Below are 24,633 nucleotides of genomic sequence, written 5' to 3'. Positions count from 1 at the left end.
AATGGAGGCCTTGTCCCCATCTTGCCCCAGATTATACTCAGGAGTTTCTGAAGGCTGTGAAGGCTGCAGGGGACACAGGTTCTGGCCATGAAGCAACTCAGGCAAGCTGTCACGCTTTGTTTTTCTGCTGGTTAAATCCAAATGCTCCTAATTAGTTATCCTGCCCGCTAAGGCCTGGGTGGACAATGGCGCGGGGATCAGGGGTGCTGAGAGGCTATGAATACAAGTTCCTCGGGCTCCTGAGGTCTCGGCACCAGTGACTGGGTTGTGGGCACCGAGGCGCTGTGTTCCTGGGGGCTGTGGATTCAAAGACGTCAGCCCTTGTGTGAATAAAGGTCATCACCTGTTACTTCTTCGGTGAAAGGGCAGCTGCGCTGGGTGCCCACTTAGGCTTGGCCTTTGTCTGCTGACTTTGTGAATAGCGCCCACAGAGAATAACATTCTCTGATTCTGTGTTTGCTTGGTGGGGCAGAGCCATGCAAAATAACTTGCATACTTCCTCAGAGAAGAATTCGGCCAAGTATGTTTTTAAAAAGTGGCCTCGAAATGCCTTACACGTCACCTTTTGTGATCATACTCACTAGCAAGAACACACTAGAAAATCTTCATGGTAGGGCTGGCCACCGCTTGTGTTATTTCTTCAGGAGCCAATTCTGACAAATGTTTAAGCCCCAAGGAGGACAATTCCTGAGTTCTGTGGGAGTGGAAAACTAGAGAAAAATCTAGCTGAAAAGTCAGTGAGCTGTTTGGGAAGGTTTAGTGTTCAGAAAATTTGCAACACTGAACAACCTACTGCTGTGCCAATATGTAAAACATTGAGATTTTATTTGCTTTCAGAATTCTGTGCATTATTTTACAAAGCAGCATTTCTAACATTGTTTCGTTTAAGGGCTTATGTTAAATTAATTTGTTTGCTTTTCTTTTATGGGGAGAGAGTGCTAATGAGTTCAGGACAGTGTACGTACGTGTGTGTGTATCTATCCATCCATCCATTCATCCATCTGTCCATTGTGTCATTGGAACATTCACATGCTCAGTTGCTTAGTATAAATGTTCACTGCTTTAGCATAAAACAAACAATTCAGACCACCCGAGGCCCCTCTAGAAAGGCAGCAGGCTTCTGATTTACCCCCTCTCTCCATGGCTCTTGAGGGCTGTGAGCCCTCCGCTCTAGCGCTCTCCCCACTTCACGTCTCTTTCGGAAGTGCTCCAAAGTTCAGATCCTTCCACCTTTCTTCATAATTAAAACTCACCTATTGCAATTTATCTCCCCTCAGGTATCACTCTGTGCTTTCAACTTAATAAGACCAAAGAATTTGTGCTAAAACAATACTTTACTCCTCTCAGGAAATATATAGGCACACCTCAGAGCTACTGTAGGCTCAGTTCCACACCACTGAGATACAGCAAATATCATTGTAAAGCGAGTCACATGAATTCTCTGGTTTCCCACTAAACTGCTATTAAATGTACAAGCATTATGTCCAAAAAAAAAATCACACACCTTAATTAAAAAATACTTTATTAATAAAAAATGCTGATCATTATCTGTCAACGCAGGGTTGCCACCAACCTTTAACTGGTGAAAAACACAATATCTGCAAAGTGCAATAAAATGAAGTATGCCTGTGTTTCATATTAACTAGAATCGCATTGTCTTAAGCTGGAGGTAGGGGCTAGTCTGGACAGTTAGGGCCCAGGAAGGTGAACAATGGGGAAATCAGTTCTGAGATTGGCCTACAAGAAGAGCATGTGTGTGTCTGTGTGTCTGTGTGTGTGTGCTGGCAGGTGAGGTGGTGAGTGGTGGAGGGAGTGGTGGGGAAGGGCTGGTCTAGCCAACTGCCTCACCCCTGGGATCAACCAGTATCCTTTCTCATGAATCGTGTACAAATGGAATCATTCATTGCTTAACTTACATACGTCCCAAAGGTGAGTAACACCAGAAGAGTTAGTCATTTACACACATCTTAGGCTTTTGTCACAAGAGCACAGGTAGCCAAAATTTAGAAGTCAAATCTGACCTTTCCTTTCAGCAAGTAGAAAGAACTTTAGAAGAAGCCTTCATTCACTTACACAGCCCGAGGAATGACATATTAAACCGTGGTTCTGATTTGCTCCTTGAGAGCAGCTAGGATCCAGTGAATGCTAATTTGCATATACTAATGTATTCTACTGATAAAATGTGGGATTTGCTTATCAGTGTTAAAAGAGCCAAAGGGATCTGAGTAAGGAGATGGTTGTCACACATCCAACAGAGGAAGGGGAGAACTAATACAAAAAGCCAAGCATGGAGGGTTATGGGATTGTTTCCGCTGTTCCACTGGAGTGTATCTTTTTGTTGTATTTCTGTTGTAAAGCCATCCCATGAATCTCCAGTAATGCTGGGCAGATTGAAACTAACAAAACACAACTTCTATTCTACTTTCCTTTCTCAAAGCATCAAACTGAGGAAAAAATCTCTAAAAAAGTAGCCTTGCTTCCCCATTAAAAACATGCACCAACACTTGTCCATTCATTCTCACATGCTTAAGATAGACACTGCCTGCCAAATCCTTTCTGAGGAACTGCTGTGTCATTTTAAAACACCGCTATGCATTCAAACCTCCTGAAAATTTGTAAGATTTTATTTGAAAGAAAAAAAAAAAAGCACATTCTGTCAGGTTTATATTCAAAGAGCAAAGATCGCATGTTTTTCTAACAATATCTACTTTACTGAAAAATTCATTTGCAATTCCAAACTTAAATGAATAACTCAAGCTGGTGTACCCACCCCCATCCCCCAGCTGCTGGGATTCGGAGAGTCTCTGCCCCCATCTTCCGTGCCCTGCTGGTAGGGCGGGAGAAGTGCTTGTTCTGTCCTACGTGTTACAATGCTGTCACTGATTGTTGGGTTGCTTTACTTGCTAAGTCATGTCTTTTGAGAGCCCATGGACTGTAGCCCACAGACTCCTTGGTCCATGGGATTTCCCAGGCAAGATTACTGGAGTGGGCTGCCATTTCCTTCTCCAGGGGATCCTCCCAACCCAGGGATTGAACGTGCATCTCCCCATTGCAGGTGGATTCTTCACCATCTGAGCCACCTGGGAAGCCCCTGCCACTGATTAGGAATGACTGTGGGAGTTAACTGCTACACTTGCCACCTGCTAGTTAAAACCAGTGAGCAGTTTACTTACTGGTGAGATAAAAAGACAAGTAAGCCAGAGCAAGAGAAATGTCATATGACATCCCTTATATGTGGAATCTAAAAAGAAATGATACGCATGAACTTATTTACAAAACAGACTCACAGACTTAGAAAAGGAACTTATGGTTGCTGGGGGGAAGAATGGGGGGAAGGGATAGTTAGGGATGGACACGTACACACTACAGTATTCAAAATGGATAACCAAGAAGTCCTACTGTATAGCACAGGGAACTCTGCTTGATGTTATGTGGCAGCCTGGATGGGAGGGGAGTTTCGGGGAGAATGGATTCAGAATGTATGGCTGAGTCTCTTCGCTATCCACCTGAAACTCTCACAGCATTGTTAATCAGCTATTGTTGTTGCTCAGTTGCCCAGTCATGTCGGACTCTGTGACCCCATGGACTGCAGCACGTCAGGCTTCCCTGTCCTTCACCATCTCCCGAAGTTTGCCCAAGTTCATGTCCATTGCACTGGTGATGCCATCCAGCCATCTCATCCTCTGACTCCCTCTTCTCCTTCTGCCCTCAATCTTTTCCAGCATATCCAATATACTGGATTATATCCAGTTATACTCCAATACAAAATAAATGGTTTAAAAAAAAGACAAGGATTTGGCACTGTCATAAGCTACCAATGGTGCCAATAATTGGCAACACCACTCACTGGCCAGTGGGCAGGTGATTAAAGTGCCCAGATCAACTAGAGGAAGTCTCATTTGCTGAGGAGTGTCAGTCCGTGCTATTGATTTCCCATGTTCAAGTGTACAAAAGTAGACAGAGTGCATGCAAAGAGGCCAATGAATTCAAATACTAAGAAGAGGGGGGAATTTTTTCTTGAGTGTAGTATCAGAGGCATAATCTGCTGATTCGCTGAAGTGAATCTATCTGCTAAAACTTTGGGGACTATTACTTATAAACATGAAAACAGCAAGAAAGAAAAAGGTTGCACATTTTTTGATACCACAATTCTTTCAGTGTCTTTAGTTAGGTGGTAATGTTGTGTACTGTATTATTTTAAGATTTTTGGATATATACTTATAAATCCCCTTTTATAGTGTTTGTTCAATTTTTACCTTTCTTTTTCTCTCTGGAGAGGAAGATATTTACATTTTGTTTTTAAAATAAAAGCTAATAGAAAAACTCAAATTCACTTGAGAGAAATTTGCAGAAAGGAATCTAGGCCCTTAGGAAAGAGATACTTATATTGACATTTGTAGTCGTGGTTCAGTCACTAAGTTGCATCTGACTCTTGCAACCCCATGGACTGTAGCCGGCCAGGCTCCTCTGTCCATGGGATTTTCCAGGCAAGAATACTGGAGTGGGTTGCCATTTCCACTACTCAAGATTAATTCTTCAGTTACTTACTTGAGTTTCTGCCTTTCCCTTGAAAAATTTATAAACTGAATTCATTTCTCTATAGTCATTTCACTTGATAGAAGAGACGTGTTTATTTGTTGTTCCATTGTTAAGTCGTGTCCTACTCTTTGTGACCCCATGAACTGCAGCATGCCAGGCTTCCCTGTCCATCACCATCTTCCGGAGTTTGCTCAAACTCATGTCCATTGATTTGATGATGTCATCCAGCCATCTCATCCTCTGTTGCCCCCTTCTCCTCCTGCCCTCAATCCTTCCCAGCATCCAGGTCTTTTCCAGTGAGTCAGCTCTTCGCATCAGGTAGCCAAAGTATTGGAGCTTCAGCTTCAGCATCAGTCCTTCCAATGAATATTCAATTCAGGGTTGATTTCCTTTAGGACTGACTGGTTTGATCTCCTTTCTGTCCAAGGATGCTTTTACAGAGACCTTTATTTTAGGAGTGAGGATGGGAATGGAATGGAGGAAATACTCTGAAACTCCTGAAGCTGACTTGAAACAGAGTGGCATAGCACCCAGACAGAGGCGGAAATGGTATAGGACAACCTGGGCTGGCAGCTGGGTTAGTGATGTGGGATTTCCTGCTATGTCTGACATGCACTGTCACAAAGCAATAGTATTTTTCCCCATTCTTGTGTTCACTTATCAATTTGCAAGAACAGTTCAGATTCAGAAAACAGACCAGAAATTTACTCTGAAACCAAGGGAAGATGGGGCAGAGGTTTCCTTCAGTACTGATAGCCTAGATGTAGATAGATCAAAAGCTAAATCCAATTTAACCCACCTCAGGCAGAAAAAGTAATTGAATTAAACTTCCTCTCAATATGATAGATTTGGAGATCTTAAAGCCAGGCACAAAGAACCAGGTTAGAGAGAACTGTGGAGTAAATGGACGCATGGAGCTCTGGCCACCCCCGCCTACAGGGAGTTTGATAAGCTGTAGATTGCCTCTATTGCTTTACGATGGAGGCTGAAACTGATTAAGCTGCTTATGGGGCTCTGAGGCTAATGGTCTCGCCCACCAAGAATACAGCTGCCACTGATTTAGGTAAGCTGCTTGGCATTGTATGGTTTGATTATTACAAGGGGGAACAAAAAGAAAAAAGACAGCAGGGTATAAGAGAGCTTTTTAAAAGAGAAGGCTTTATTATGCCAAATAGCTACACTACTTTGACACCCTAAAATGAATATGGAATTACTGATTCTTTCTCTTCATCTGGTATCTTAACCTGTTTTTGAAAGGCTTCCTCAAAAAGTACTCACTCTGGAGCCTACCCATTCTATTTCAAACCACCTTTACAGAATACACCACCTGTGCCTTTAAACTCTCTTCTCCAGTGCTAAGAGTCTGGGTCCTTAGATCACTGATCCTGATCCTAGAAATACATAGGTGTACACTGGGTCTTGTAACCAATTCCTCCCCGTGAATACCACTGGGCAATCACAATTAAAACTGCATCTCTTTCCATACCAGCCAGCAGATCACTGTTTGATTACGTGGTAAAGGGCAGCAGGACTGAAGGGGTGGAGAGAGCTGGTAGGTGCAAACAGATTTTAAGTTGGATGCACAAGTAAAAATCAAAACCCTAGTGTTCACTCAGCCCTCTCTAATAAACACTCTAAAACTATTCCTACCATTTAAAATAAGTTGCCTGCCTCTGGGGGAGCCAAAAAAAAAAAAAACACACAACATAAAATCCTTGAGGTGAAATTACTTTTCAAGGTTTTATTTATTTTTTCAGTCTTGAAAATGAGTGAAGGATCTAAACACAGATAAAATTGACCTTCTTTCTTCAGGGCAAAACAACAAAGAAAAGAACCGAATCACAGCAGTTTGATATGTTCTGAAAGTTGTCACAATTACTACTACTATTATTATTACATAATAGACCGGGAGCTGACTGTGGCTCAGATCATGAGCTCCTTATTGCCAAATTCAGACTTAAATCGAAGAAAGTAGGGAAAACCACTAGACCATTCAGGTACGACCTAAATCAAATCCCTTATGATTATACAGTACAAGTGAGAAATAGATTTAAGGGCCTAGGTCTGCCAGAGTGCCTGATGAACTATGGACAGAGCTTCGTGACAAGGAGACAGGGATCAAGACCATCTCCAATAAAAAGAAATGCAAAAAGGCAAAATGGCTGTCTGAGGAGGCCTTACAAATAGCTGTGAAAAGAAGAGAAGTGAAAAGCAAAGGAGAAAAGGAAAAATATATCCATTTGAATGAAGAGTTCCAAAGAATAGCAAGAAGAGATAAAAAAGCCTTCCTCAGTGATCAGTGCAAAGAAATAGAGGAAAACAATAGAATGGGAAAGGCTAGAGATCTCTTCAAGAAAATTAGAGATACCAAGGGAACATTTCATGCAAAGATGGGCTCAATAAAGGACAGAAATCGGATGGACCTAACAGAAGCAGAAGATATTAAGAAGAAGTGGCAAGAATACACAGAAACTGTACAAAAAAGATCTCCACAACCAAGATAATCATGATGGTGTGATCACTCACCTAGAGCCAGACATCCTGGAGTGTGAAGTCAAGTGGGCCTTAGAAAGGATCACTAAGAACAAAGCTAGTAGAGGTGACGGAATTCCAGTTGAGCTATTTCAAATCCTGAAAGATGATGCTGTGAAAGTGCTGCACTCAATATGCCAGCACATTTGGAAAACTCAGCAGTGGCCACAGGACTGGAAAACGTCAGTTTTCATCCCAATCCCAAAGAAAGGCAATGCCAAAGAACGCTCAAACTACCACACAATTGCACTCATCTCACACACTAATAAAGTAATATTCAAAATTCTCCAAGCCAGGCTTCAACCATACATGAACTGTGATCTTCCAGATGTTCAAGGTGGTTTTAGAGAAGACAGAGGAACCAGAGATCAAATTGCCAACATCCGCTGGATCATGGAAAAAGCAAGAGAGTTCCAGAAAAACATCTATTTCTGCTTTATTGACTATGCCAAAGCCTTTGACTGTGTGGATCACAATAAACTGTGGAAAATTCTTCAAGACATGGGAATACCAGATCACCTGACCTGCCTCTTGAGAAACCTGTATGCAGGTCAGGAAGCAACAGTTAGAATTGGACATGGAACAACAGACTGGTTCCAAATAGGAAAAGGAGTACATCAAGGCTGTAGATTGTCACCCTGCTTATTTAACTTCTATGCAGAGTACATCATGAGAAATGCTGGGCTGGAAGAAGCACAAGCTGGAGTCAAGATTGCCAGGAGAAATATCAATAACCTCAGATATGCAGATGACACCACCCATATGGCAGAAAGTAAAGAAGAACTAAAAAGCCTCTTGATGAAAGTGAAAGAGGAGAGTGAAAAAGTTGGCTTAAAGCTCAACATTCAGAAAACTAAGATCATTACATCTGGTCCCATCACTTCATGGGAAATAGATGGGGAAACAGTGGGAACAGTGGCAAGCTTATTTTTTTGGGCTCCAAAATCACTGCAGATCGTGACTGCAGCCATGAAATTAAAAGATGCTTAGTCCTTGGAAGGAAAGTTATGACCAACCTAGACAGCATATTAAAAAGCAGAGACATTACTTTGCCAACAAAGGTCCATCTAGTCAAGGCTATGGTTTTTCCAGTGGTCATGTATGGATGTGAGAGTTGGACTGTGAAGAAAGCTGAGTGCCGAAGAATTGATGCTTTTGAACTGTGGTGTTGGAGAAGAGTCTTGAGAGTCCCTTGGACTGCAAGGAGATCCAACCAGTCCATCCTAAAGGAAATCAGTCCTGAGTGTTCATTGGAAGGACTGATGTTGAAGCTGAAACTCCAATCCTTTGGCCACGTGATGCAAAAAGCTGACTCATTTGAAAAGACCCTGATGCTGGAAAAGATTGAAGATGGGAGGAGAAGGGGACTACAGAGGATGAGATGGATGGCATCACCATCTCAATGGACATGAGTTTGGGTAAACTTCAGGAGTTGGTGATGGACAGGGAGTCCTGGTGTGCTGCAGTCCATGAGGTTGCAAAGAGTCAGACATGACTGAGTGACTGAACTGAACTGAACTGATTATTATTATTTAATTGACTCTTGAAAGAATCCAGGAAATATGGAAAAGAAAGCAATGCTTTCATGTAGCATCTGAAAACATGTTAGAGAATGAGCTGTTAATTTAAATGATTAAGCAAAGCCTAACATATTCAGAACTTTGGGTTGGTTTTCTTCCTGGCTATTAACTTGGTCAATCATTGAAAGGATATATGTATACTAATAAAAGTATAAAAAGATGATTTTCACTCCTACATGCTCTGTTCTTTTTTTTTTTTAATGTAACATCATCGAACTGTTTGGCTTGAACACAAGTCAGAGTTTAATATATTCATTGTCCTTGATGTGTTTTTTCCTTGTACAATTTTTTTTTCTGATTCAATTCACCTATCATAAAATTCACTCTTTTGAAGTATACAATTCACTAGCTTTTAGTACAGTTACAAAGTTGTGCAACCATCACAAATAATTTCAGAACATTTTTATCATCCCCAAAGAAAGCCCCACACCATCAGCAGCCACTCCTTACCCCATGGCTTGTCCTGGGCACTGGCAATCACTCACCTTCTTTGTCCCTAAGGATTGGCCTATTTTGGACATTCTAAGAAAAGACTACATAAAATAAGGACCACAAATATCTATTCTTTTCTGTCTGGCTTCTTTCAGCATGATGCTCTTAAGGCTCGTCTATGTTGTACCCTTCATTCCTTTTTATGTCCAAATACTATTGCTTGAAGTGGATATACAACATTTTGTTTATCCATTCATTAGCTAATGAACACTCAAGTTGTTGCCACTTTTTAGCTATCATGAATAATGATGTTTGAACACTCCCATATAAGTTTTTATGTGGACAAATGTTTTCAGTTCTCTAGGGTATGTGCCTAGGAGTGGAATGGCTGGGTCACAGGGAAACTCTACATTTAACTTTTTAAGGGACTGCCCAGCCATTTTCCTGAGGGGCTGCACCACCTGCCCTTCCTACCAGCAAGTGTACGAGAGCTCCAGTTTCTCTAAATCCTAGCCAGCATTTCTTATTGTCCTATAATATCTTTTTACATTAAGCTTTCTCACTCTGAATAGAAAATACTTCTCTGGGCTTGTGAATATGACTATACTGATGATGACAGAATTCAGCACCAAGAACATAAGCAACAAAAACACATCCCTGGGGAGAAAACAGACATGAAACGGCCCCATGAAGCGCTTACCTGCTGCAGATCAGCGAGGGAATACAGGTGGATCTGTTGAAGGAGGTATTCTCTGGGGAAAATTCTGAAAACAAGGACAGAAACACAAATTGTGGTACTGTCACAAAACACTTTTGTCTGAGAAGTTTCTAAGTTCTCATTCAAGAATCCCTTTCCACCTAATGACTCCTCCTCCCCACATCCTCTGAGAAACCTATAATACCTTTTCCAGGTATTTTTCTTTCTAACACAGATACCAAAGAGGAAGTAAAAGTGTGATTTTTGATTTCTGATGTACTCCAAGATACTCGGAGTACAGTGCAGTGGTCCAGGCCTGAGGACCAGAGCGCCAGGTTTCTCGCACCAGCTGTGCCCCTGAAAGTGTGTCATCTCAGACAAGTCCTAAAACCCATGTAGCTTCAGATTCTTCATAGTTTAATGAAGATGACTGAACTCGGTATCTTAAATATCTTTCCAGCTCTATTATTCTATGTCTAAATGAATAGATTGTGGAGTTGAGAAAATCAACGAGAGTAGCAACCTGTGTGTCTTTTTCTAGAGGCTCCTGTGGCTTTCATTAATGAGGATGGTGGTGCCAGACCTCACATTAATGAACTATCTTCTTACGTTTATAGGGATGAGCTTTGGAGACCAGGTATGGATGGAAATAATAGGACAAAATATTTCAAGTTGAGGCTCCCTGACAAAGTCCAATATCTTTGGATGCTGTCAGTTCATAGAATCTGGAAAAGTGACAGTGAGTGAACATGAAAAAAAAAAAAAGAATTAGGGACAAGTATATAGATACCAAAGCATGGATGGCTACAAAACACCACACACTCACACACACACACACACACTCATATAAAACAAAACTCATAGTGTTAGCATTTTCTGTCTTTGCCTTAGGATACAAGAAAATTGCATAGAACCACCCAAGTGAAAGAAACGATCTCAACTTAACGAACATTAGTGATGATCTACTATATGTCAAGCACTGTGCCAGGCACTGGAAGACAGTTATGAACGAGACAGTCCCAGTATCAGAGTTCAAGGAGCATAAAGTCAAGTAAGGGAAAGATCATAAACCGTTAATTACAATATGGTGACTGGATGTAAGAGCTATGCACAGGGTACATACTTTTAGATTGGTCCAGCATGGTAGGTGCCCACCTTGGCTGTCTATTAGAATTATTTGGGAGCTTTTAGAAAATAATAGGGCATAGGAATCAGTAGAACCCAGAAATCAGTCTTAAAACAAAAACTCTCCTGGTGATTAGAGCAGCCAAGGTTTAGAATCACTGGTCTAATACCTAGCTCATTGGGGAATTCAGTATTCAGTCTTTCAATTAAGTGTGCATTACTGGACAAATCCTAGAGATTAAATCCTTCATCCTTCCATTCATCTTTCTATCCATTCAATTCTGATTAAGCACAGATATGTGCCAGCTACTGTACTAGGCCACTGAAGAAAGAAAGGGCATTGAACCAATGAGAAAAAGTCCCCGGCAAGGAGGCCCCCGATAGGCATTTTGTATTAATAGTTTGGCTTTCTCCTGGGAAGAATGATAGCTTCTGAAGAATTCTGCTGAAAATCCCTGTTTCATCCACAGAGTGAGAACAGACCATTGAGTGACACGGTCCTTGTACTCTGAAGAACAGAATTCACTTCCTGAGGCTGGGATCCCTTCACCTCTAATGGTTCGGGGCTGCACACGTGACAGGAAGCAGCACACAGTCCCTGCCCAGCTGGGAAGGGTGGAGGCAAAGTGCTCAGTCCCTCCATGAGGGATGAAGCTTTCCTACTGAAAGGCCCCTGTTGTAAAAGGTAGACCACGGGCTCAGGAGGGCTCGTGAGACATGACCAACTTCCATTTTCAATTCACACTCATAGGGTACAGAGATCGTCAAGAGACCTGTTCCTCATGACCCCTACAGGGTTAACAATGAGAAGAGCCTGCTTTGGGTGTGGCCCTCAATAAACATCTCATTTTAGTTCTCACAACAGCCCCATGTGGTAGGTACCACCTCCATTTTACCTAAGAGGAAACTGAGGCTCAGAGGCAAAGACTAATTTGTCCAGGGTCATGGAGTTGGGCTTCAAGGCCAGGACTTTCTGACTCCAAAGGTCTGTGCTTTCTCTACTTTCCTGGAGATAAGGATGGAAAAAGGAGAGACGTGGGTATGAACTGACTGTCTAATATAGCTGTATAATACATCTCTCTTCCAGGTAGGTGTTTATTACTGTTTAGGCCAGCAGCAATATAGACCAATTGTTATTTTTTAAAAGAAGGATACTGACACTGATGTGCTGGGTCATGCCCACTTCCTGAAGGCAGTGGGGAGGGTGGCAAGACTGCAATTAGGGACAGTCCTGACCAGGTACCTGTGGCCTAGGGTAACCACATGGCGAAAGGAAATGGGTGAGTACATAGACAGAAGAGACCCTTTGGGAGGGCTGACAACACTTGGAATGGGTGAAAAAGGAGAAAGGAACTGAAGGTGATTCTGAAATTCTTAGCTGGGATGTCAGGATGGTGATGTCACTGGCCAACACAGGGCAGGCTGCTCGGGGACGGGATAAAGCACTGAGATTTATCTGTGCTGGACAGCAAGTGCTCGTGTGGGGGACAGCAAGTGTGGCCCTCAGGGATGTGGGGTTGAGAGACGTGGGAGAGCCAGGGGCACTTCTGACATCAGCACAGAAGCTTTGGGGATGGGGTGGGGAACAGACCTCCGAGGAAACCGAGTAGGAGGAGGCTTGGCATGAACAGGGGTTGTTTTATTTTGTCTATCTTACAAAGCCTAGAAGTATCTGAAGTACACTTTGGCAGTCCGCAATTTTTCTCATGCTTGAAAAACTGCTTTGAAAAGAACCAGGATGTTCACATGTACTTGATTTCCCAATACATCCTCCCTTTGTGAAATGTTTGTGATCTTATACCTATTACCTGGCTTCCCCTAATCTTACACAATCATGAGCCATGGTTCATTGATAAAATGAAGAAATGAACAATTATGTAAATTAGAACTTATTCAGATTTCACCAATTGTTTCACTAACGTCCTTTTTCTCCCCAAGGGCCTAATCCAGAATACAAGATTACATTTAGATATTTTTAAATATATATAAACACTGGCAAGTTGAGACCCAAACATAGGTGCAGAGAAGCAAGCCTAGGATTCAGTCTTTCTGTGGGGTCACTAGGGCAGCAGAATATGGTCATCTAATATGGGGACAAAGGATGTTTGAGTGTGGTTGAATAGGAGGAATTATCTTTTTCAGAGGCAACTGCTTCGTAATGAAGTCTCTTAAATAAAATGAAAGCAATGTGCCAGCAGAGCTAAGAAAAAGAGACAGAGTGAACCAAACAAGTAGGCTGGAAAATCATTTCAAGGTGAGCTCCTGCCTTTTCTGTTGGTTTGAACACATGAAGGTCAGCTGGAGAAAATGTTAGAAGGAAGGTGACTGAAATGAACCCTAGCAGGGGAGCATATCGTTAATGTTTTGCTACTTAAAGTTCTTCTCTAAAATCCTTAAACTTCCACAACTGAGAGTATACAGGATGTAAGAATTAATTACAGATTTACAAATGGAATCACACTGGTTTACCCTTACTGGGGTACTACAGTCAGTCGGTGATCCAGTCAACAAACAGTACTCAGTGCCTGAAATGAGCCAGTGTTGTGCTAAGGGCTGGAGATGGATACGTTCAATGAACACAGCTGATGAGCAACAAAGAGGATTTCTACTTTCTCCACTCCAGGTGGATCCTCATTGCCTTCAAACACTGCTCATTCTTCTCACAGTAACTAACCAACTTTGGGCACAGTCATCTCTCGTTCAGTTCAGTCGCTCAGTCGTGTCGGACTCTTTGCGACTCCATGAATCACAGCACGCCAGGCCTCCCTGTCCATCACAAACTCCTGGAGTTCACTCAGACTCATGTCCATAGAGTCAGTGATGCCATCGAGCCATCTCATCCTCTGTCGTCCCCTTCTCCTCCTGCCCCCAATCCCTCCCAGCATCAGAGTCTTTTCCAATGAGTCAACTCTTCACATGAGGTGGCCAAAGTACTGGAGTTTCAGCTTCAGCATCATTTCCTCCAAAGAAATCCCAGGGCTGATCTCCTTCAGAATGGACTGGTTGGATCTCCTTGCAGTCCAAGGGACTCTCAAGAGTCTTCTCCAACACCGCAGTTCAAAAGCATCAATTCCTCGGTGCTCAGCCTTCTTCACAGTCCAACTCTCACATCCATACATGACCACAGGAAAAACCATAGCCTTGACTAGACAGACCTTTGTTGGCAAACTAATGTCTCTGCTTTTGAATATACTATCTAGGTTGGTCATAACTTTGCTTCCAAGGAGTAAGTGTCTTTCAATTTTATGGCTGCAGTCACCATCTGCAGTGATTTTGGAGCCCAGAAAAATAAAGTCTGACACTGTTTCCCCATCTATTTCCCATGAAGTGATGGGACCGGATGCCATGATCTTCATTTCTGAATGTTGAGCTTTAAGCCAACTTTTTCACTCTCCACTTTCACTTTCATCAAGAGGCTTTTTAGTTCCTCTTCACTTTCTGCCATAAGGACGGTGTCATCTGCATATCTGAGGTTATTGATATTTCTCCCAGCAATCTTGATTCCAGCTTGTGTTTCTTCCAGTCTAACGTTTCTCATGATGTACTCTGCATATAAGTTAAATAAGCAGGGTGACAATATACAGCCTTGACGAACTCCTTTTCCTATTTGGAACCAGTCTGTTGTTCCATGTCCAATTCTAACTGTTGCTTCCTGACCTGCATACATATTTCTCAAGAGGCATCTGGTATTCCCATCTCTTTCAGGATTTTCCACAGTTTATTGTGATCCACACAGTCAAAGGCTTTGGCATAGTCAATAAAGCAGAAATAGATGTTTTTCTGGAACTCTCTTGCTTTTTCCATGATCCAGCAGATGTTGGCAATTTGATCTCTGGTTCCTCTGCCTTTTCTAAAACCAGCTTGAACATCAGGAAGTTCACGGTTCACGTATTGCTGAAGCCTGGCTTGGAGAATTTTGAGCATTACTTTACTAGCGTGTGACCATGATCCATATACAGCTAAAGTCAGCTATGTGTTGTTTCTGTGTGTAAATATATTTCACATATTTATTTTCTCTTTCCCTCTGGAAGAAATTCTCAGCCCTTCCAGAAGCACCATATTTTCTGTCTCCTCTTTGGCACTCTTCAGTGTCTAAAACTAATAATTTACAAGAGTTCGGTCCTAATGACACAAAGAACTGGAAAATGCAATATACACATATTGTGTATATTGTGTTTGGAGGAGATGTTGTGTCCAAGAGATTTAGTGGTGGCCATAAAAAATACAGACTTTTAAGACAGATAATGCCAGTCAGCTTTTCTTCTCCATGAGGATGGAAATTATATCAAGAAAGCATTGAAGTCAAATATGAGAACAAATTTCCTGAGAGGGAAGATAGCATGGCATTTAAATATGTCTCTTTAATGTAAATAAACACTTTTTAATGTACATAAAAGAAGAAAAAGATTTATTTAAAGGGAGGGACTTGCTTTTCTGCTTAGAGGGGAGAAGGGTTTCAAAGGTGGGCTCAGGTAACCCCATCAGCTTGTTCCTCTTTCTCATTGCTCGTGTCTTTAAGGCAGACTGAACTGGTAAGAGCATTCTCTGAATATCTTCTTTTTTAAAATTTTTATTCAGTTTGTAAAGGTTACCTTCCATTTACAGTTACTGCAGTGCTTGCTTTGGCGGCACATATACTAAAATTGGAACGATACAGTTATTGCAAAATACTGGCTATATTCCCCATGTTGTACAATACATCCTGGAGCCTGTCTTACATCTGATAGTTTGTATCTCCCATTCTCCAATATTGTTGCCCCCCTCCCGAAATGGTAACCATGAGTTCGTTCTCTATATCTGCGGGTCTGCTGCTTCTTTGTTATATTCACTAGTTTGCTGTATTTTTTAGATTCCACACATAAGTGATATCACACAGTGTTTGTCTTTCCTGGAATATTTTCTTTAGGCTGATGTCCACAGGGGAAGTGCAGGGCAAATAAGCACATGAAATCCAAGCCCAGGAAAGGCAAGGGCAACTTCCTGTTTGGGGGATGCCAAGGGCTTCCCCCCATGGTGGCTTCGGTGTACAAGGTGGCCCAGCTTGTGGGAGCTCTTTAGGGAATGGATGGAACAAGTGGGGCCTTCCAGGGTAAGTTATGGCAGAGCTGGTGGAGAAGTCGCAGGCCTGAGGTGTGCTTGGGGACCATTACAGGGCTCTGCAGGGCACACAGCCACTTCAGGGAAAGCCAGGGAAGCTGCTCATGTGTAGGAGGCAAAGTTTGGCACCTCCTTGAGAGCCATGGCAGCACTGATTTTATAATTTTACTATTTGTGTGCTTAATAAAGAATGAATGGTTATTGAAGTTTTTTGGTCAGAAAACAACTTGTGATCACCATATGGCGCAAGAATTCAATGCAAATGAAGTTCAGTCCTGTGACCTCTGTGACTTGCCACCATGGTGAAGAATCTAAAGTCAGCACACATTTTCACTGTAATAAGCAGGTGCTGGTACACATGGGACAGGAAATTTGGAGAAGACAGTTTCTTCCCCCTAATACCTATAAATAAGTGAGATAAACAGACAAGTAAGCAAGTAACTCCAGCTCTATCATGGAGTGCATGGGTGAGGGAGCCTGCAGGACGCCTGTTCAGGAAAAGCCTCAGAACCAACACGTCAGAACCCACATGAAGGAGTGGAAGGGCAGGTATTCCAGGTAGAGGGGGCAGCGTGGGTAAGAGCAGAGAGGCCAGGACAAGCATAATTCTTTCAGGGAACAAGCTCTGTATGTGTACATGTGTGTATGTACCCATGCTGGGAACCAAGGTACTGCAAAGTGTGAGGTTGGAAAGTGTGTCGCCGGACATGAGAGAGCTTAGATGCCTGGAGAACAGCCTACCCTCAGAGAGATAAGTGCCACAGGAGAGCCTCAAGCAAGAGGAAGACAGCATTAGATTTGTGCCTGCCTTGTTGCTGGTGGCACTAAGTTGCATCCGACCCCATGGACTGCAGCACACCAGCCTTCCCTGTCCTTCACTATCTCCTGGAGTTTGCTCAAACTCATTCTTTGTGCATATAAAAGTTCATTGACAGCAGAAGGGGAGATAGACTAAAGAGATGGGACAATTTTGGGGTAAACTAGCTGAGAAATGATGGGACCCTGAACAGAATTTAGATGGTTGCCCTTGGGTTGGAGAGAAAGGGAGCCTACCACAGACAGATTTCTGCAGTACCATCCACGTGCCATGAAGACTACCAGGAAACAGAAGCCAGGAAGGAGCCTGGCACTGCTCGTGGTAAATGCAAATTCCATTCACTGACACAGGGGCTACGGAAGAGGAGTTGCCCATGAGGAGAAAGGGAAGCTCAGTTGTCGGGGAAGAGGTCTGGAACTGTCTGTGGAATGTCCAAGTGGAGTCATCCACGTATTCAGAGAGGAGAGCTGTGCGCCTACAGGTGAAGACATGAAAATGAGGAGCAACCCAGGACAGCACACACTAGAGCAACAGAAAAGACTGCATGCCGGCAGAGCAGTTCCAAGAACCGCTGCAGGAAGAAAGCTGCAAAGGAGCAGTCTGATAGGAGAAAAGGCAGAAGAGCCAACATCCAGGAAGCCAAAGGAGGAGAGAGAATTTTAAGGACAAAAAAGGTCAACGGCATCAGAGGCCCGGAGAGGTCAAATAACCCGGGAAAGACACTCACAAGGCCTGAAAAGTGCCTGCTGGATTTGGCAAAATGGAATTCATTAGTGACCTCGGGAGGAAGAAGGACACCAGACTGCAGAGGGGCGAAGGGCTGTGGATTACTCTTTTAAGAAACTCACTTTAAAGGAGAGAAACTGGGCCATAGCTACAGAAGGATGCAGGACTAAGAAAGGATTCTTTTCTTAGAGATGGAAGCCACTTGGGCATATTCACGTGCTAATATTGAAGAAGCCAGTGCAGAATCAGGAGCTAAGGAAAGAAAAGTGGGAAAGATGACAGAGCCTGAGCCTGGAAAGGCCTAGAGGAAATGGGACATGGACCCCACTAGGAGCTCTTGCAAATGAATGTTCGCCATGTGTGAGGGTGCATGTACATACACACACTCTTTTCTTTACTGAAATGCTTCAAGTTTCTACTAAGACTTTATGTAAAACATAATTACTAATTTCCCCAATGTTCCCTTCAGACTTCAACATCCTAGGAACGGAAAGCTACAAATCAACTGAAGGCTGTCTGACTTGGCAGTGCTTTGGTAAATGGCCTCTTTGCTGCAGGAGGGTGCTGCTTTTGCTTTCTGGTGAGGAAGCTGTGTTTAGGGTTTTCTGTGCAAAGTGATCTCGCTGTACTGCAGGCCTAGTCATCATCAGGTCAGACAGCATTTCACCAGCAGGCTAAGCATGAGGACAGCCCTGCTCATGCCAATGTAATGGTCCTGACACCAGAGCCAGAGGACAAACACCATAAGGAGAGTCAACGCCACGCCTCACTCACCGGCTGAGGGAAAACTGCATCACTGGCAGGTGGCACTGTAAAGTTCTCTGATACCAAAGGACAATGAAGAAACCTGCTGAAGGATAATGAAAACCAACCAGCCCAACTGTTTCTCGTGCCAACTACTTCTATTTTATCACCTTTAGAATTTCCTGACATACTGGGCAGGTAAGTCAGGCTTCACTTACAGATCGTTCCGATGAGAAAAGTGAGAAAAGATTAAAAGGGAAAAAAGGTCATGAATGATTCAGATCTCTTATATTATATAGGTGGCACTTGGGGTTAAAAATGCAGAAATAATGGCCTATGAAATCAAAGGCAGTCTATATAAAACAAGTTGGGAGTCCTCTTCTATTTTGTACCAGGACACTGAGTCAAACACATCAAGACTCATTTAACCTGACTAATTTCTGAGGACTTAAACTCAGTTTCCACTGAGCCCTGATGCTCATGAAAGAAAAGGGACTAAGTCAGGCCCTGGAGTAGGCACACCCTTTGCAGGATTTAATAGATTTAGTAATATCGCCATATCCCTAAAGCTCAGTTCTTTGAGCTGCATAACTGGCATTAAAAACCCAATGATTAAAATGAAAATATCTTAACACATGTAACAGATATGCTTTAAAGACTCATCTCACACAGGGTGAGGGGAAGGAGCAGGTGAGATGAATGGAGACAGCAGCATTGAAACATATACATTACCACATATAAAATCAGATAGCCAGTGAAAATTTGCTGTATAATGCAGGGAGCTCAAAACTGGCACTCTGTGACAACCTAGAGGGGTGGGATGGGGTGGCAGGTGAGTGGGAGGTCCAAGAGGGAGGGGACATATGTTTACCTATGGCTGATTCATGTTGCTATGTGGCAGAAACCAACACAATAATGTAAGACAATTATCCTCCAGTTAAAAATAAATAAGTTGGAACTTCCCTGGTGGTCCAATGGCTAAGACGCCACTTTCCCAATATAAGGGCCTGGGTTTGAGCCCTAGTCAAGGAAGTAGATTCCACATACCACAGCTAAGACCCAGAGCAGCCAAATAAATAAATATTTTAAAAATAAATAAGTAAAAAACAGACTCATCTCCCTCCCTTCTTCCACATGTCTCTCTGTCTGTCTCTCCGTCACTCTCTCTCTCTTAAACACACACACACACACACACACAGATATACACAATAAAAAAGACAACACCACCAAGGGAAAATCTCCAATTCTGATTCTAAACCATAAAGATCTAAACGAAGATTATGTGTAGAAGTGCATAAGAAGTAATTTAGAAAGGAAAACCATTCATTCATGAAGTATTACTGTGTTTTCCAAGAGTCAGTGCTCCAGGCGAGGTAATTTGTATGGAATGGAAAGGGTTGCAGTATTTTTCCTTTGGAGGGCACAAGTACCCACACCAAAATCAGCAAAAAGCACGGTGAAATGTTCCCAGGGAGATGCAATTTGGTGTTCTTGATATGAGCTACACATGTTCCCAAAATAGTTACATTAGACTGGATATGGACAGGACTCTTATGTCCAGCCATGCTCCTAGCTAACGGAAGAACAATTTTAAATCAAAGGCAGATATTGCGATAGCCATCCAGGTAGAAGAAACAAGCTTCAATCACTTCTCTAGGTACTTCATTTTGCTAATCTCATTGGTTGAAAAAATAGCAAGACTGCATCAGATATTATATCTTGGCAGACAGGTATGGGAAAAAAGGGTCTCTTTTACATGTTCATTCAGAAACTGTGCCTAAGTTTCTTCAATCTAAACCCTGGAGTAGAAATACTTGGGAAGTAATTTGGGTTGTTATTATTCCGGGGTCTGATTATAAAAGTGACAAATTATATCACATTATAGATCCTAACTCAAATCCCTATGTTATGCCACAATTCCAAGAATATAACACTTTTTCTGCCATGAGTTTTATTTTTTTGTCATCTCTTAGAAAATGATTTTTTATAGTCTACAGATTTCACTTAATCTCAGAATAAGATAAAATCACTTTTTAACTTGCTATGGATTTCTCAATAAATAAAAAGTTCTGCGTACATTATAGTAAAATTAATATATAACTTGCCAGAGCTCCTTTTTCAAAGTTTATTAATGTCTTAGTTTTGAATGACGGTTTTGCAGACAGTCTGTAGCTCCTTTTTAGAGTGCTGATACTAGCACATATATACATGATTTGCTGAATGAGATCTCTGGAGGAAAATGAGGGGAGGGGAGGGGCTCAGGAGATGAGGGGCTTAGCTGACTTGAAAACCTTGGTTCTTCGAGTCATTCAAGGGAAAAGGGATTCTTGAAGGAGACTGAGAATGGCTGCTTTCAAAAACTATCAAAATAACATTTTGTGTTTTAGTAGGTTTTGAGTCTCGATAGATTCACATAGCTAATCTGTTGAGAGGAAAGCCCCAAAGACACTTTTAACTAGCTAACTCAAAAACTAGCCACAAAGTCTAGCCAATATTAAATCTTACAGAGAACATAAAGAGCTGTGTTCATTTACTGGGCTTAAAGAAGTGTTATTTATAAATTTGAAGTGCTAACAATCTCTGGTCTTTAATGAGACTAATTTAGTGACAATATTGTGGCTAAAATGGGCTCATCCTTCTAAAATTCAGTATTAACCAGATTTTGGCTAATGATTGGTTGCACGTTTGGATCTTAGATTTTGGCTATAGACACTCCTCATTTTCAGTTCAGAGACACAGCAAGTCAAGTCTGTGTAGACTATGTTTTAATAACGAGGCTGCCAGAAGAGACATTAAATGTATTCAAGTCACAAGAGCATGCAATCTTTTCTCTCTGTAACAGATAATCCCTCTATCTAATATGTCTGACTTACTGGGAGGTAGGGAGATGAGGAGTTGTTGCTATGAAATGATCTCTTTCAGCTCATGCAGTCTTTTGTTGGGTACACTGAATAATATCCTCACATACTTCTAAGATTGAGGGTGCATCAGAATGTCCATGTATCAAAATACCATTTTCACTCAGTGATTCATGATGCTTTAGACAAATATTTACTGGCATAAAAAGATGTTCACAATATACCAAGCAAAATGATTGGGTTAAAAGTAGTATGTACATTGGTTGCTGTTGGTGGTTTTAGTCGCTAAGTCATGTCCAACTTTTTACGCCCCCATGGCCTCTAGCCCACTAGGCTCCTCTGTCCATGGAATTTTCTAAGCAAGAATACTGGAGTGGGTAGCCATTTCCTTCCCCAAGGGATCTTCCTGACCCAGGGATTGAACCCAGGTCTCTGGCATCTCTGCATTTGCAGGCAGATTTTTTGCCACTGATACCACCTGGGAAGCCTTGGCTCAGTGGTAAAGAATCTACCTGCCAAGCAGGAGACTTGGGTTTGATCCCTGGGTTGGGAAAATCACCTGGAGGAGGAAATGACAACCCACTCCAGTATTCTTGCATGGAAAATTCCATGGACAGAGGAGCCTGGCAGACTATAGTTCATGGGGTCGCAAAGAGCCAGACATGCCTGGGTGACTAACACACACAGTCACACACACACAGCATGGTTCAAGGCTCTGGAGATACAGCAGGGCCTAAGACCACAAAACAGATAAAAAGCCATGACCTTTCGTAGCTTACATCTAGTGTGGAGAGCACAGGGTCTCTGGGCACGGCTATACAGGCTGAGAAAAGCATGACCTCCACAGCCATATGTGTGGCACCAGAGAGGGAGACAGACAATGTAAAACACTACATTACGTGGTAATAAGCAGAGACTAAAAAGATGAAGTGCGTGTGTCAGGGAGGGCGCTGGGTGCAATTTCAAATAAAGTGGTCAAGGATGCCTCATGAACATGATGACTGCATATGGATCTAAGGGAGATAAGGAAGCCAGCTATGCGGTTACTTGGGGAAGAAGAAAACAAGCACAGAAACTCACGTGGGAGCCTGTGTGCTGTGGTCAAGGACTAAACAAGGCTGGTCTGGCTGGAACAGAGTAAAGGAGGGGGCACATATAGGGAGATGAGGGCAGAGAGGGGATGGGGAACCAGCCATATTCGTCCTTGGCTTTTACTTGGGTGAAGAGAGGTGAAGCTATCAGGTAGTCTGAGTCAGGGGTGACATCATCTAATGTACACATTAACTCTAACTGTAGTCTTAAGAACAGACTGAAGGGGGAGACCAGTTACCGCGATAATCCAGGGGACAGTGACAGTGGCTTGGACCTTGAGGGTAGCAGGGGAAGTGATGGTTTTATGACGATTTCAATTTGAGTGGATATATTTTGAAGGTGACGCTGATAGGATTTGCTGGTAGGTTGGATTCAGAACTGAGGGAAAGGTGTTTGGCCTGAACAACTGGATGGGTGGAGGTGCCAGTAAGGCAGATGGGGGGCCCTGCAGCAGGAGCAGTTTGCAATAGGAGTAGGGGAGGGGCTACTGTCTCAGTTTTGACCATATTAAGTTTGAGATGCTAGTGGACACCCAAAGGATGTTTCAACCTTTGGACTAAGCTTCCTGTCTAGTGAACTCAGTAGTCAGACAGACAGCTTTCCCTGGGGGTAAGGAGCAAAGAATTGGGAAAGGAAATCTGGTTTATTAAATGACATTTCTGGGGACTGTTGCTAAGAGCAACTGAAGCAAGAGCAACTGAGCAAGCTGCTGAATTTTGCTGGAAGGAAGAGGAGGCAAGGAGGGTCTGACAGGATAGACACACATACACATTCGCTGATATTTTTCTGGCACTCAGCAGGCTAGACAAAGTCAATAAAAATGCCGGTTTTTATGATAGAAATTTCTCACTGTTCAATAAAGCTGGTATTTCAGTGATAACTAATTCTGGATATAATTTCAAATAAAATGTGAGACTGAAGACAGCAAAAGGTGACTTATCCTAAGTTAAACTGTCAAATTGTTTAGAATGGTCTAAGCAAAGAACTAACCTTAACAAACAAGTAGGACTACCTGTTGCCCCAGAACCATCACAATTGTGCTCTAAGTAACTGGGAAGGCAGGCATAACATTGCCTACTGGCTTCAAGTAGTATTGGAGAGAAACTAGTTTTAAATATTTATCACAATAGGAACTTTGCATTCACCAGGCACCCAAAACCCCAATCATCTGTTAATGACAGAGAATGGGAAACACTCAGGCATCCACCAATTGATTTCTGTAATATCTTTCTTTGGACTGGATAATTTCACTTCAGCATTCAGAAGAAAAAATATGACTTAATTCAGGATTTCTGAAAAGCTAGTCCAAACAACTGGTATTGCTCTGGCAATGTTTTTCAGCAATCCAAGGCAAAATGAGACAAAAAAAAGAATAGTAGATTGAATTTTAAATCTATTTGACTTTAAAAAGCTGTTTGATTGGTGTTCACTTTTTTTTTTCTTTGCATTATTACGTTCTTTTATGAAATGATGGTGAGAAAGAGATCGTAATATTTATTTTAGACATGGATAAGATAACCCTAGAGACACCTCTACATTTACAGGACTATGCAACAGAAAGGTCTGGGAAACACAAACCGAGAGGAAAATGTGCTCATTAGCACTAAGCCAATAGTCATGCCTTGCTCTCCAAGCCCAGCGCTGGCAGTGAGTACGGCAACCGTACCTTCCCACACAAGAGACATTACTGTCTGCCACCTCGCTGTCTTCACACTCTCCTACACAACCTCAATGAAGGCCTTCAGGAGAAATAAAAGGGGTTCCTTCCTCTGAAGAGTCTAGAAACTTCTGGACATCACTGCCACCAGCAAATGCCCCTGGGAAAGCAGCAGCAATTTGAGCATCAGAAAGCCTGGTTCCAAGTGTGAACTCTGCTCCTTGCCAGCTCTGTCACCTCAGGCAAGTCACGTAGCATCTCAGAGTCATAGTTCCTTCCATTCTTTCTAAATACCATGTCTTACCCATTTGAAGGGCTGTTGTAAGGACCCAAGAGTATATTTATGGGAAAGTACTTTTTAACTGATAAAATCATGATTATCTCACCATCACAAATAAGTGAAATGGGCTGAGGATGAGAAACGCAGGGCAGCAACATATTATGTACCGATTGTCAGTGGGTTTGGGGAGATAACAGGAGGGGCAGAGACTATGGCAAAGTGGAGAGTCTAATACGTAATGCTGATTGCTACATCCAGGAATGAGGGAAGACTTGTGTACTCAGAGCTTCTGATTTCCTAACAGAAACCAGAGAGCTTTATTTTGTGAGAGCATGAAGAGGCCTGATTATTTAAAGGTTCGCTTTGGCTGTTGTTGTTCAGTCTCTAAGTCATGTCCCACTCTTTGCGACCCCATGGATTGCAGCACACCAGACTTTGCTCTTCTTCACTATCTCCC

At 42.4% G+C, this 24,633-nt stretch overlaps 1 protein-coding gene across 3 annotated transcripts in view; it reads right to left on the bottom strand.

Annotated features, from left to right (window-relative positions):
* PLEKHM3 (pleckstrin homology domain containing M3) overlaps positions 1–24,633 on the bottom strand; it is a 223,389-nt gene that overhangs the window by 98,679 nt on the left and 100,077 nt on the right. For all 3 annotated transcript variants that reach the window (XR_015143057.1, XM_086343271.1, XM_086343275.1), the window contains exon 6: positions 9,784–9,847. Coding sequence is in view for 2 of the 3 variants with exons in the window: in XM_086343271.1 (XP_086199397.1) it covers positions 9,784–9,847 (64 nt within the window). In the remaining variant the exon portion in view is untranslated. The remainder of the gene's footprint in view (positions 1–9,783; positions 9,848–24,633) is intronic.

This window comes from Bos grunniens, chromosome 2 (assembly GCF_055505025.1).
Source record: "Bos grunniens cultivar Pamir isolate PY7600 chromosome 2, Bosgru_T2T1.0, whole genome shotgun sequence".
NCBI classification, from domain to species: Eukaryota; Metazoa; Chordata; class Mammalia; order Artiodactyla; family Bovidae; genus Bos; species Bos grunniens.
This window is presented reverse-complemented; position numbering and strand designations above follow the sequence as displayed.